Here is a 13,663-nt window from a genome sequence, read left to right on the forward strand (position 1 = left end):
TCATAGCACATGAACCTGTTAAAATCCTCTAAAAATGACTCGTTTCATAGTAAACAATTTAAAGCACCAAACTGAGTGATTCTACCAAGGTTAACACCTAACCAAAACATCTCTTTATGTATTTAAAACTATAAAACTTTTATTTTTGCTTAAAATGTGCACCTTCTACCAATTGTCAAAATATAGTCACAGTTAAGAAATACCCACCCCCCATTTTTTTTTTTTTTACCTCAGCCTTCAAATGGGTGAGATGAAGATATAGTAAACGACAACATGACTTTCTTTTAAGAGCACCTTGAAAAAATACACTGCACTCACAAAGGCATTAAGAAGGGGAGAAAAGCCTTCAGACCCAATGGTTATAGGGCCCCGCAACATATGTGAGAGCATAAGGGGACACGGTGACAACATTGTCATGGGTTAATGTTAACGCTTTGTGGGAAGGAATCTGGTTAAATTCATTAACTTCAGTGGACAGTTCAGGACCCTCGTTAGCTGCCTGGTCTTTCTGCTCGGAGGCTTTAGTTTTCTTATTCTTTGCTTCTTTCGCCTCGAACTTAATCTTGTTTAGTTCGAAACCGTGTTGGGGCTTATTCAGGTTTTTGTGCTGGTAGAAGACAAGAGAGAGGCGTGTAGGGTGATTCCGGTTGGGGTGCTCGACAGGAGTCGTGGCATGAAGCTCTCGCCTGGCGCACTCGATCAGAACAGAGCCGTGGGCGGGCGCTATGGCCACCCCACCAACATTGGCATCCAGGAAGATGTGCTCGCTGTCTGACCAATACTCAACAATGTGGGGCAGTTTCTCCTCAGCAGGTGACAGGGGGTCGTCTGATAGGGGGTCATCTGATGGAGGCTCGTCTGCCTCAGAATGCTGCTCGTCTTCTTCCGCCAGAGAAGAAGCAAGTTCATGAGGAGAAGGGATGAACGGGGGCTGCTGGTTTGGCTGATCAGAAGTTAGCTGCTCAGATGGACCAGTGGGAGGCTCAGAATAAGCCGGGGAATCTGTCATGGGAGTAGACAAGGTGGAAAGAGGAACCACTTCACCAGGCTGTGCAATTTCAGCACACTCCCCAGCAGCTACATTAGCACCACTGTGTCTTACAGAAGGCATTGTGCAGTGGGGATTGCTACCTCTTTCTGAAAACCCGTACGAAACTGATGCATCGTTCTTAAAAGGAACTGTTGGGACCGGAGCAGTCTTAGGGGACCAGGAGAAGCCTGGAGCTAAGTGTGCCTCTTTCACTGGGTGAGGAATGGATGGGGTCGGTGAGTAGGTTTTAGTGTTGTCCGAACCTTTGAAGATAAGGTGGGGTTCAGTTTCACTTTTTATTTCAGGTTGCACAGTCTCTGTTTTATTCCCTAAACAGAGAAAAGGACACCAAATGTGAAGGTAAATACAAACTACTTTTGGTAGCTGTTGTCTTTAAACAGTATTTTTAAAGAGATGTACAGAGAATAATAGAACAAAACACTGATGATGGCAATTTGGCCAGTTCTGTTCTATTTACTTTAAGCCTGACATATGCACACGTTAAAAATTGTAGGTAGTTTACATACGCTTTTTCACCCAATATTTTTTTCTTAAAAAATTATTTACTTTGGAAATAATCATAAGTTCACAAATTTAGCCAGAAGGATATCCATTGTCTAAAATGGTAAGATATTGGAAATGACCCAATTGGCTATGAAGTAAATATTAAAACCATACATCAGAATACAGTGCAAGTGATAATATGGTGACCAAGAGCAATATTTCACTACCCAAAGAGCTGTTTAGATACATTTTAGGTATTGCATGATCTCATTTTCGAAAATGTTAAAGAAAGTAACAGTTTATAAAGATTTCTGAGGAATGAAAGCATCATAACCGGCAAAGTTAATTATTAGGCAAAGCAAAGTCACATAAATAAGCTATTCCTACCCCTCAGAACAAGTGCATTTAAGCTCTGTTTCTTTCTCACCAAGTAGGTAGGTCATTATTATGACATTGGACAAAAGGTGGGCCCTCTGCTCTGACATATCCACACAAACCTAACATCAAATGAAAACATTTTTCTTGAGGACATTCTCCCTGTTTTGATGTTCTAATAAAATGTTTGCAAGGCAAAAGTAGTAGATTTTAAGGACCAAGAAATAGCAAAGTAAAGTTGTCTTGTTTTAAAATAATTAATATAATAGTAAACATTTATCTAATTCAGAAGATCTGCAATTTTCCCTCAGATGATATAACCTGGAGACACAATAATTCTCATGTCTAAAGAGAACTTATATACAGGACCCAAGGAGTGGTATATCAAGAAATCTGTGCTACTATCTGTGGCTGCATCTACTATTTTAGAGGTTAAGTTGTCAACAAAGTACAACTCACAGGAAGGAAAGATTTAAAATATGATGAGTCTTTTATTTAATTGGAAAAACCTGTAAAAAAGCTTTCATGGGTAATATTACAAAAGGATAAGAAGTTTTAGGCCAAATATTGTGCATTTGGCTACTAATAGGGTATCTCTCTCTCTCTCTCTCTCTCTCTCTCTCTCTCTCTCTCTCTATATATATATATATATATATATATATATATATATATATATATATATAAAAGAATAGATATGCAGCTAGGACTTCTGAAAAGATGCTCATGATACAGTGCTAAGGGGCAGAGAAGTCCCAAAGATGAAAATGTTATGGCTACTGTTAACAAGCAGCATGGAACCAGATATGTGAATCTTAAAATAAACCTAAATTAAATATCTGTAAAGTGGAACTACAAGCAAAAAGGAATGATAATTGTCCCTTGCCTTGCCTCTTCACTATCTCTATTGAGTCTTTCTCAGTGTTATATAAATGTCTGCACGGTCAGTTGTCTCATCTTAAACAAACAACTTCTCTTAAAAATATAAAAATCGAAGAAGTTAAAGAATACACTCTAATTCTTAGTTTGAATGTCAGTTTAAATTAATAGTGTTTTTTTAGGCTCCTTGGAGGAATGGCTGATTTTAGATATGGGGCAGGATTACATAAGAGGAACCTGGAACATCTTGTCAGAAACTAAGGAAGTTACCAAAGATAATCGGGGTCATGACAAAAGAATCAGAAGCCACCTTGAAGTGTTTCTACTGATCCAAGGCAGGAATTTGAATGAAAGCATATGAATTTGAAGATTTTAAAGCATTTTCAAATATAGTGGAAAAAAAAACCTTCTTAATATACATTGAAATATAAACTATGTTAAAAAAAAACATAAGTTCAAAATGATACTAAATTAAAAAAAAAGAAAAACAATTGATCACACTGGAAAATGCTTGGGAACTAACTTGTATTGTTAACACTGGTGAATAAAGGCAAATAGCTAAGCATTTATTCTGATTTCTTTAATTACCCATACCTCAGAATTAACAAGTTATTACAAGGACAATTTCTTTTTAAAAGAAGATTTAAAAAGTGGAAAAAGAATGACAAACTCCTAATGAAATAAAGAATATGTAATATGACCATAAATATTTCTAAAATCATTAGGTAGAAAGCTGTTAGGGAACATTATAATCAGTGAATTAGGTTAACAACACCTGACCTAGTCTTTTTTCTTTCGGCTGTGTCATGTGGCATGTGGGATCTTAGTTCCCCTACCAGGGATCGAACCCGCACCACTTGCAGTGGAAGCGCTGAGTCTTAACCACTGGACCTCTGAGGAAGTCCCCTGACCTAGTCTTAACATCACAAAAAGACACACCAAACACTATGTACTTCCTGATGTGAAGAAATAGGAGTATATAAATCACAGATACTGTTCTGGCCATAGTAATTTTTTTTTTTTTAAACTGAAGTTGAATTTGCCTCTATGGACAATGGTTTCTGCTATAATGAAAAATGAAAAAACGAGGGAAAAGAAGAAAAGCAAGCTTTAAATTAAAAAAAATGTATAAGAGACATATCAACTAAATATAATGTGTGACCTTGTTTGGAAACTGATTTAAACAAACCAAATGTAAAAAACAAAAAATCAATTAGGAGACAAGTGGAGCAATTTGAACACTGATTGGTATTAAGGCATTATTTGATTTTTGTTTGTTTTGTCTTAGGTATTGTGGGTATAAAGATTCCTTCTCTTTTAGTGACACATAGAAGATGATTCAGTGGATAAGATACGACTTCTACAATTTGTTACCAAAAAAAAAAAACACAACAAAAAAACTGCACAAGTTGTATCTTTATATTTTCATACCCATGTGGCCTGGGTAATGGTACAGATGACATAGAATGGGGCTATGTATTGAAAAACTTTTAAACTAGGGGTCTATGAGGGAAGTGGAATTCTTTATGTAATTCACTCACTTTGTACATTTTTTTAAATTTCCATTTAAGGAAAAACCCCTCAACTCTATAATCTTCACTCCATTCAGTTGACCCCCTTTATAGCCAACATGCATGTCTTCCATTTCTCTCCCATTTCCCTATAAACCTACTTCCTTCATTCTCACCACTGTTCTGCAGACTCTGCTCTAGCAGTCGTCTTCAAATTTAATGATAAAATCTCAGTTTTCCTCTCACTTGCCACAGGAGCAGCATTTGACAGGGCTGATCACTCCTCTCTGTGGTTTTAGAAAGCCTACCACACCACACCTTCCCAGTCTAAGTCTCTCTTGCTGGTTCATCCACATCTCTGAAACCTGTACAAATTGAAAATTCCCAGGATTTGTCCTCGATCAAATTTCCTTTTCACCTCCTCCTCTGTGATTTCATTCACACTCAAGGCTTCAAATACCATCTCTATCCAGTTGACCTCTTAAATTTTATCTCCAGCCTGAACCTGTTCTCTGAATTACACTCTTACTCAACTGCTTACCTAACGTCTAGACTTGAATGTCTACAGGTGTCTCGAACTTTTACCATGTCCAAAAGTGGGCCTCTGATTTCGCTCTTTATCTTGCCAAATCTGTTCTTCTCCCTCCTTTCTTCATGATAGTTGGTGGTTTAACCATCCTTCCAGTTTCTTCCAGCCAATAACATCAGGGTAAATCTTGACACTTCTTTTGGTCCATACTCCAGACTTAAATCTATCAGAAATCCCCAGGACTTCCCTGGTGGCACAGTGGTTAAGAATCCACCTGCCAATGCAGGGGACATGGCATCGATCCCTGGTTCAGGAAGATCCCACATGCTACGGAGCAATGAAGCCCGTGTACCACAACTACTGAGCCTGCACTGTAGAGCCTGCAAGCCACAACTACTGAGCCCACGTGCCACAACTACTGAAGCCCACATGCCTAGAGCCTGTGCTCCACAACGAGAAGCCACCAACAGTGAGAAGCACACTCACCACAACGAAGAGTAGCCCCCACTCCCTGCAACTAGAGAAAGCCTGTGCGCAGAAACGAAGACCCAACGCAGCCAAAAATAAATAAATAAAATACAGTAATTAAAAAAAAAAAGAAAAGAAAAGAAATCCCATTGACTCTACATTAAAAACATCCAGAATCAGACATTTCTCCTGTCCTCCTCACTAGTCACTCTGGTCCAAGCTCCATCATCTCTTTCTTGAGTTGTTAAGATAGCCTGTTTATGATCACCCTACTATTCTGTTCTCTACCCAACTTGACTCTAGTTTCAATCCAGTAACTGGGATGTTAGGTTTGAGTCAGATCATAGCCCTTCTCTATTTCTCACTCAAATATAGGCCAAAGTCTTGACAGCAATCTACAAAGCCCAAGAGGAATTGCTCAGATGCCCCTCTTACCTCTCTGATCTCACATCCTACAATTCCCCCCATTTCACACTGTGCTCCAACCATACTGGCCTCTTTGCTTACATCAAGTATTCAAGGTAAATTCCTGTCTCCTGAACTTTGCACTTGCCACTTCTTCTACCTGGAATGCTATTTCTCCAAATAAAAACATTGCTGAGGGCTTCCCTGGTGGCGCAGTGGTTGGGAGTCCGCCTGCCGATGCAGGAAACACGGGTTCGTGCCCCGGTCCGGGGGGATCCCACGTGCCGCGGAGCGGCTGGGCCCGTGAGCCATGGCCGCTGAGCCTGCACGTCCGGAGCCTGTGCTCCGCAACGGGAGAGGCCACAGCGGTGAGAGGCCCGCGTACCGTAAAAAAAAAAAAAAATTGCTGATCCTCATTTTCCTTTAGGACTTTACTCAAATGCCTCATTCTCAGTGAATCCTTTTTTGACAACCCTGTTTAAATGCAATTCTTTCACAGCACTATGTCCCCTCTTATTCACTGCTACATTTCCGATACCTAGAACAGTTCAAAGTAGTGCCCGGTAATATTTGTTGAATGGACTACTTAAACTGATGCTAAAGCTGATGAAGAAAAAAAAAAAAGCTGACGAAGTAAGACTTTGTATGCTGAGAAGGGGCTTTGTTTCAAAATAGCTGGGGAACAAACAATAAGAACATGTTTCGTTTTTGCTTTTTTTTTTAAAAAAAAAGAATATAAATAGAGAAAAAAATATCAAGAAATACTGATGGGTCACCTTTTTGTTGGCTTTTAATTTTGGCAAGTATGTAGAAATATATTCACTGTCTTAGTTTAAACTTTAAACAAACTATATAAAAATAATTAGCTAACTTGATTGGTAGATATCTGATGTAAAGTTTTTCTTTTCATAATGCCTCACTCCTAAGAGAGTGGCAAAGATAATAAAGAAAAATAAGATGCAAAGACAAGTGCAAACCGAAATGCCAGTGAAAGTTGTGCACAGAAAATTAGCAGGCTCAATAAGCCTTACCTAAAAGTGGCAGCGATGAAGCCTTACTGTTGTTTGTCATTGAATTATTCTTCCGCTTGATTCGAGGAATAAATTTCTTTTCCACAGCCCTTATCTTATGTGCAAGAACCTCTGTCATCATTGCTGCTCTCTTCTTCCCAGAACGAGGAACTGGCTGAGTAAATCGTGTTCTTTTTCTGCGGTGGGGTGCGAGGACCATGATGGCCCCAGATTTGATCTTGGCTTCCATTCCGTCCCTTGAGCCAAACTCATCTGTGTCTGAAAGTTTATAAAGAGGAAGTACATGCAGCTGCTCATCTTGAGGAATAACACCAAATGAGCGGTTATCTTCTCGTGTTAAAGTGCAGACCTGATAGGAAGAAAACATGAAATGGGAACTAGAGATCCTGCACATTCATAATAGTTATTCCTACCTTCTTATTGTTGCCATTGTGAAAGGGAACTGTTTTCAGTTGGTTACTGCTGGTATAGTCATTCATTTTGGAAAAATATTTTATATATCAAACCACTCAATGCTTTTCAATTTGAATAACTTATCAACTGTTTGTAAGCAGACCAGTATAATGTTGAGTTGATTTTGTAAGTACATATTATACATGTTTATGCATTTTATAATATTTTAAATCACCTTCTTTGTTACATTCCGTCTTATTTCATTGCCTAAGTTAAGGAATAGTCACTGAATTGTTCACTACCTTCATATTAAATATTAACTAATAAAAAGATATTACTTTAGCTTATAAATCACACTATTTCTTAATATTTAAATAATGTGGACTTCCCTGGTGGCACAGTGGTTAAGTATCCACCTGCCACTGCAGGGGACATGGGTTCGAGCCCTGGTCCGGGAAGGTCCCACATGCCGCGGAGCAACTAAGCCCGTGGGCCACAACTACTGATCCCGCGTGCCACAACTACTGAAGCCTGTGCACCTAGACCCCGTGCTCCACAACAAGAGAAGGCACCACAATGAGAAGCCCACACACCACAACAAAGAGCAGCCCTCGCTTTACTCAAGTAGAGAAAGCCCTTGCGCAGCAACAAAGACCCAACACAGCCAAAAATAAATAAATAAGTAAACAAACAAACAAACAAACAAACATGAGAAGAGGAACTAAAACTTAGTTTGACTCTGAACCTAATCCAACCTGATCACTAATATTCCCTAATGAAGAGCAACTCACATAAAATGTACTAGCCAAGCATGATGTTGAATCACTCTTTGGCTAAGATTCACCTGGATGGATTTATAAAATTTCAGCATTTGGAAATAACATTGGTCTCAGAGACCATAGGCAACATCAGTGAAAAGGTGTGATAGGCAAAATGTTGTTTTGGCTCCTTAGTCTGTTACTGATAGACCTCACTGAGCAAATAAGGAAGGAAGGCTGCCTTTTGATGGATCAGACGGTACACTTCCAATCAGAATGTAATAATCATAGCTATGTTTTCTAAGAGGCCAAAATGGTGTAGTGCAGAAATAGAGGCAATCACTCTCTATTAATCTGTTTTACTAGGTAAGAAGAGAACTACTTGAAGCAAACTCATTTCCCTTATAAAAGGACTATTGCACGATTTTTCCTGTGGTCTTCTCCTTAATTTAAGATTATCTTGATCGACTTCTTGCTATGGGCATGTGATTCTTTTCATGGCTATAAACATAGTATGCACAAATATGTGCAAATATTTCTTTTAAATATTTCTACATACTAGCACTAAGAACCAATATTAATGAAAAGGATGGTAAACTTGGCACGGTTCCCTCACAAAAAAGCTGAAGTACAGATGGCAAGAAACATTAAGTTGCTTAACTTCCTATCTACCAGTTTGATAGCACAGAATGGTTGCTTTGAATAATCATGTAGTTCTACATCCCAACAAACCTACCACAATTAAATGTATTAACTCAAGACTTTCAACCAAGTATTTCAGGCTGTTTCTATAATTTTTGGGAGCACTATCGATATATACTATGTGGAACAGACATAAAATAGGATTTGTCACAATAATCATCCTTAAGGACCTCAGCTTGAACATACAGTGATGGAGCCTTTAGAATCAAAAGCCACCCAGGTACATACCACTGTGCTCCCATTATTCATGTTGTGAATGTCCCTGTGGGGGTGGGCACAGAAGTCTAGGCAAGCAGTGACCCCAGAGAAAGGACGACCTTCTTTCTTGCCAAGCCGACATTCTTGAGCAGCGTGTTCAAGCGCCACCTGAAAAATAATGTATGACCCATGGTTTTAAGAGATAGAAAGAATCATCTTCAATAAAGAGTAAAACTCACTTTCTGATAAAGTTTATGAGTTAATTTATAATTAACTTTATAATTTCAGAGATATCTGACACTACAGTATATTATTTTAGTGATTGCCTAGTTTAGTAATATTCAGGGTAAAGAATTTGAGACTACATGGATTAAAATGGCAATCACTGAAGGCAAGGTGAGGGCATTAATACCTGCTGGGGGTAGATAAACAAGAACAGTAGCCTGAAATATTTCATTAGGAAGAAAGAGTAATACAGTGCTTTGATCATGTATCCAGTTTTCAATGTCTATAAAAAGTAGATGTACATATATATTCATGAACCAGTATAGAAAGTAAATTAATAACTTTTTTAAATGAAAGGTTGGAATTTAACAGAGAGCTTGTTATTCATGATAATACAAATAAATATTTTAAGTTTTATTAAATATTTTAAAAATATGGACTTCTAGTTATGTTTCTGTTTTTGTTTTTCGTTGCACCACTCTGCTTGCAGGATCTTAGCTCACTAACCAGGGATTGAATCAAGGCCCTCGGCAGTGAAAGCACAGAGTCCTAACCACTGGACTGCCAGGGAATTCCCTATGTTTAAAATTAGGTATTTTACACACTTATTTTCTCCATTCTCTGATATATGATTTGCAAGTATTTTCTCCCAATCTGTGGTTGTCTTTTCATTTCTTTTTAAAACAATGTGTTCCCCCAACTCAGTTTTATTGAGGTATTCCTGACATACAACATATGTAAGATTAAGGTATACAATGTGATGATTAGATACATGTATGTATTACAAAATGATTACCACAATAAGGTTAGTGAACATTGCAATCTGTTCACATAATTACGATTATTTGGTGTGTAGAAGTAACATTTAGGATGTCTTTAAAACATTTAAGTATATAATATAGTATTGTTAATTATAGCCACCAAGCTGGGCACCAGATCCCCAGGTCATATATATATATATATATATATATATATATATATATATATATTTTTTTTTTTTTTTTTATATATATAAAATTGTATTTTAAAATACACACCAAGCTCATGATCATAGCTGCCTCTGGAAAGATTCAGTGGTAATAGGACTGAGGTTGGTTGTCAAAGAGGATTTCAACTGCATCTGTAAAATGTTGTCATTGTTTGGCTCTAGAGCATAGGCTCAGTAGTTGTGGCGCACAGGCTTAGTTGCTCCGCAGCATGTGGGATCTTCCCGGGCCAGGGCTCGAACCCGTGTCCACTGCATTGGCAGGTGGATTCTTAACCACTGCACCACCAGGGAAGCCCCCACCAGGTCATATTTATCTTATAGGTGGGAGTTTGTACCCCTTGACCAACATCTCCACATCTCCACCACTTCCCAATTACTTTCTTGATGATGCATTTCTGCTTTTATAAGTTTTATTCCTAGAAACAATCATAACTTTGTCACTCTGGAGATTTAATTCAATTGCCATAATAGACTTTTTTTTTTTTTGCGGTACGCGGGCCTCTCACTGTTGTGGCCTCTCCCGTTGCGGAACAACAGGCTCCGGATGCGCAGGCTCAGCGGCCATGGCTCACGGTCCCAGCCGCTCTGCGGCATGTGGGATCTTCCCGGACCGGGGCGTGAACCCGTATCCCCCGCATTGGCAGGTGGGCTCTCAACTGCTGCGCCACCAGGGAATCCCCATAATAGACTTTTTAAAAAACGCTAGACAATTTTTTAAGCTGTCTGATAAAAGATCTACATTAAGTTCAGATTTGAAAAAATTTTCTATTAACAATGACATTGTTTAGATATAAATTTCAACCATGTTTAAGAGTACTGTATAAGGAACCAAAACATACCTGGTTTTGGTAAGCAACTGGAGCATACTGCTTATAAATTGGAGCTAATTCTGTAGCCAAACTTTGTAAATTATCTTCAAGGTTTTTTTCCTATAGGAAGAGACAGTCCATAAAAGTTGTTTCATAATAACATATAAGATGAGTGATGAGTTTATTATATAACGTATGAAAATGAATTATACATCATTGCTGATGTGTGGTTGATGCATGGTTCATACTTACCCAGATAAAAGAGGTACCATAGAAAATGACATGGATTGTTTTCATAAAATCTAAACTATTAGTCATTGTTATGCTTGAATTTAGTCTTTTGAAATTAAAAGTCTATGTTATCAGCTAATGAGAAATCTAACTGGTGTTAGAGGTAAGTTGCAAAACTGCTCATGTTGTTAAAAACAAGAACCATATTTCATATTTATTCAATAGTACAGGGCACTTGAAGTAAATCAAGACAATTTTCCTGCTAACAAGGGGAGATTTGGAAGAATTCTGACAGTGAAACAAGTTTCTGTAACAGAGATGGGAGAGCAACACACATAAGGCACATACTGTGTTATCAGATCCTGTGTTAAGAGCTTCAAACGTAATAAGTAGGCAATGGGCTGTCTAAAACCAGTGTTTTCTTTTCTACACAGGAATGGCTATAAATTGAGGAAGATCTGATAGAACTGTGGAGAAGCCTTAACACCATTTCAAGATTCTAGATTCTAATGACAGTAGAAACATGTAAGATTTTTTCAAAGGAAAACCGTCATGACAAGAATATTAAAAATGTCACTGATGACAGCATGAGGTTCGAAGGAGAGAAAGGAGCCTTTGGCAACAATAGTTGGAAAACCATTGTGGTAGTTTTTCAGAGATGATTATATCCTAAATCAAGTCAGAGACTTGATAAATGATCAGTCACATCTAAGGAAGACAAGTGATGGAGAACTGACAGCAAGGATGAATGAAGGACTTAAGAAGGTTTGAAGGCTTCTGCGTCATTTGAGATTTGGTGGATGCCTAGAACTCAGGAAGGAAGCCTTCGTGTGGACCAGTTCACCTCTGGTATGAAGCAGACTATTATAAAAACCAAAGCCAATATAGACATAGGAAGTGAATTCTTGAGTGGTTTTTAACAAGCCTCAGTCTTGGCAACTGCAAAGCATCAGTGATAATCCTTTTGGTTTCCTACTCATTTATGTTGGTGCTTTCATTGAAAAGGATATTCATGTATATAGGGTCTATCTAGATTGCTCTGTTCCATTCATCTGTCTAATTATGTATTTGTTACTCAATGTAGCTTAATAAATATAGTCAGGGAGGTCAGACGCCTACTTTAAAAACACTTCCTAACTATACTCACACATTAATTATAAATTTGAGGAAAAGTTAGGAATTATTATTTAAATGCCTATTAAAAAGACTATTATATTTTATAACACTTGAAATATTGGGTGGGGTAATTGTGTTTTACTGCTAATAGAATACTAAGAATCATTCAGTGTCACAAGTCAGACTGGGCAATTTGTCATCTTATGGAATATCTCATTTATTATGTGGAAATGAAATAAAGTAGGCAAATAAAAGCTAATTAAATGAAACTTAAATAGATGATTATTAGTATCATTTTTGAACGTAGGTTCTTTATTCATATTGTAAAAATCCTGACTTTCTAATGGTTTCATTAGAATGAATATGTCAGATAGAGATTTCTTATCAGATCTTTACCTAATGGGGCTCACACCTACATCCCTCTGCCCTTCTCACCCTGTACTTCATCTCTAGGACCATCTTCTCCACATCAATGCCTACAATTACCACCTGGACCACAGACCACCCCTTGAGCTTCAGGTTCTTGTTAATGACCTGACAGCCTCACTTGGATTTCTCTTAGGAATCTCCAAGCCAATGCATCCAAACTGAATTAATAATCTGCCTTCTATAAACCTGGTCCTGTTTCAGCATATCCTATGTCAAGGAATAGTACCTAATTAAAAAAAATCTTTCCAGAACAACCACTGCTTATCATTTCTTCTGTCACAGCCATATTCTAAGTCACTACTATTCCTTCCCTGGACTGTTCTCAAAGCTAGCCCATCTTGCTATACCAACTTTTGGCCAACTCCAATCCACAGAGCAGACAGAGAGATCCCTTTTTAAAAAGAAAAGTTTAATTATATCACTCTCCGCCTTAAAAGTCTTCAATGATCTTCCAAAATTCTTGACATTGTTTACAAGGTCGCTTTATACACCTCACTTTCCCTTGCCTGCTGTGCTTCACTGGCCTTTTGTCAGTTCCTGGAAAGAGGAATGCTTCTTCCTGTATTATAAACACTACATAAATGTTACTCATTGTTAATAATAACCATAAGCAAAAACTGATCTTACATTCATTATATAACAGAGTTATTTGTTATAGAATAAAAATTTAACAGTCATGTCAATATAAATAATATATTTGTATACTAACAGCTTTATCAGATACTTATTTGGAAAAAAAAAAACCTGGTTAATTTTAAGGGAGAATTCACATCTCATTATCAAGTGTTCTGACCTTTGAACATTGTACCTTCTCATTATCAGGTATTTTATATGTCTTTTTAGTAATTTTTATAGTTTTCTCCCTAAAGTTCTGATAAACTTCTTGTCAGATTTCTTCTAAGGTACTTTATCTGCAAAGGATAGTTCTCTGTCTAGAGTCATTTCCTTCTTTTATTACAGTAAATGGGAACTCTAGAAAAACCAAATAATTTTGATTGCCTCTTTAAAGGGATTATTTACTTATTCTGAGCTTTCCTTGTATGTTATATTCCTTGTATTATAGATACAATTAGATTAATTCCTGC

The 13,663-nt window shown here is 37.6% G+C and overlaps 1 protein-coding gene across 1 annotated transcript in view; it reads right to left on the bottom strand.

The window, feature by feature from the left end:
• Window positions 1-346: 346 nt before the first annotated feature.
• Window positions 347-13,663, bottom strand: part of LOC103090660 (methylcytosine dioxygenase TET1) — a gene marked incomplete at its 5' end in the record, with an annotated part of 15,008 nt that continues 1,691 nt past the window's right edge. Inside the window, 4 exons of the mRNA XM_007454588.1 lie at window positions 347-1,359; window positions 6,730-7,078; window positions 8,811-8,948; window positions 10,833-10,922. Coding sequence (XP_007454650.1) covers window positions 347-1,359; window positions 6,730-7,078; window positions 8,811-8,948; window positions 10,833-10,922 — 1,590 coding nt within the window. The remainder of the gene's footprint in view (window positions 1,360-6,729; window positions 7,079-8,810; window positions 8,949-10,832; window positions 10,923-13,663) is intronic.

The sequence above is a fragment of the Lipotes vexillifer genome, unplaced genomic scaffold, assembly GCF_000442215.2.
Source record: "Lipotes vexillifer unplaced genomic scaffold, Lipotes_vexillifer_v1.1 scaffold708, whole genome shotgun sequence".
NCBI lineage: Eukaryota > Metazoa > Chordata > Mammalia > Artiodactyla > Lipotidae > Lipotes > Lipotes vexillifer.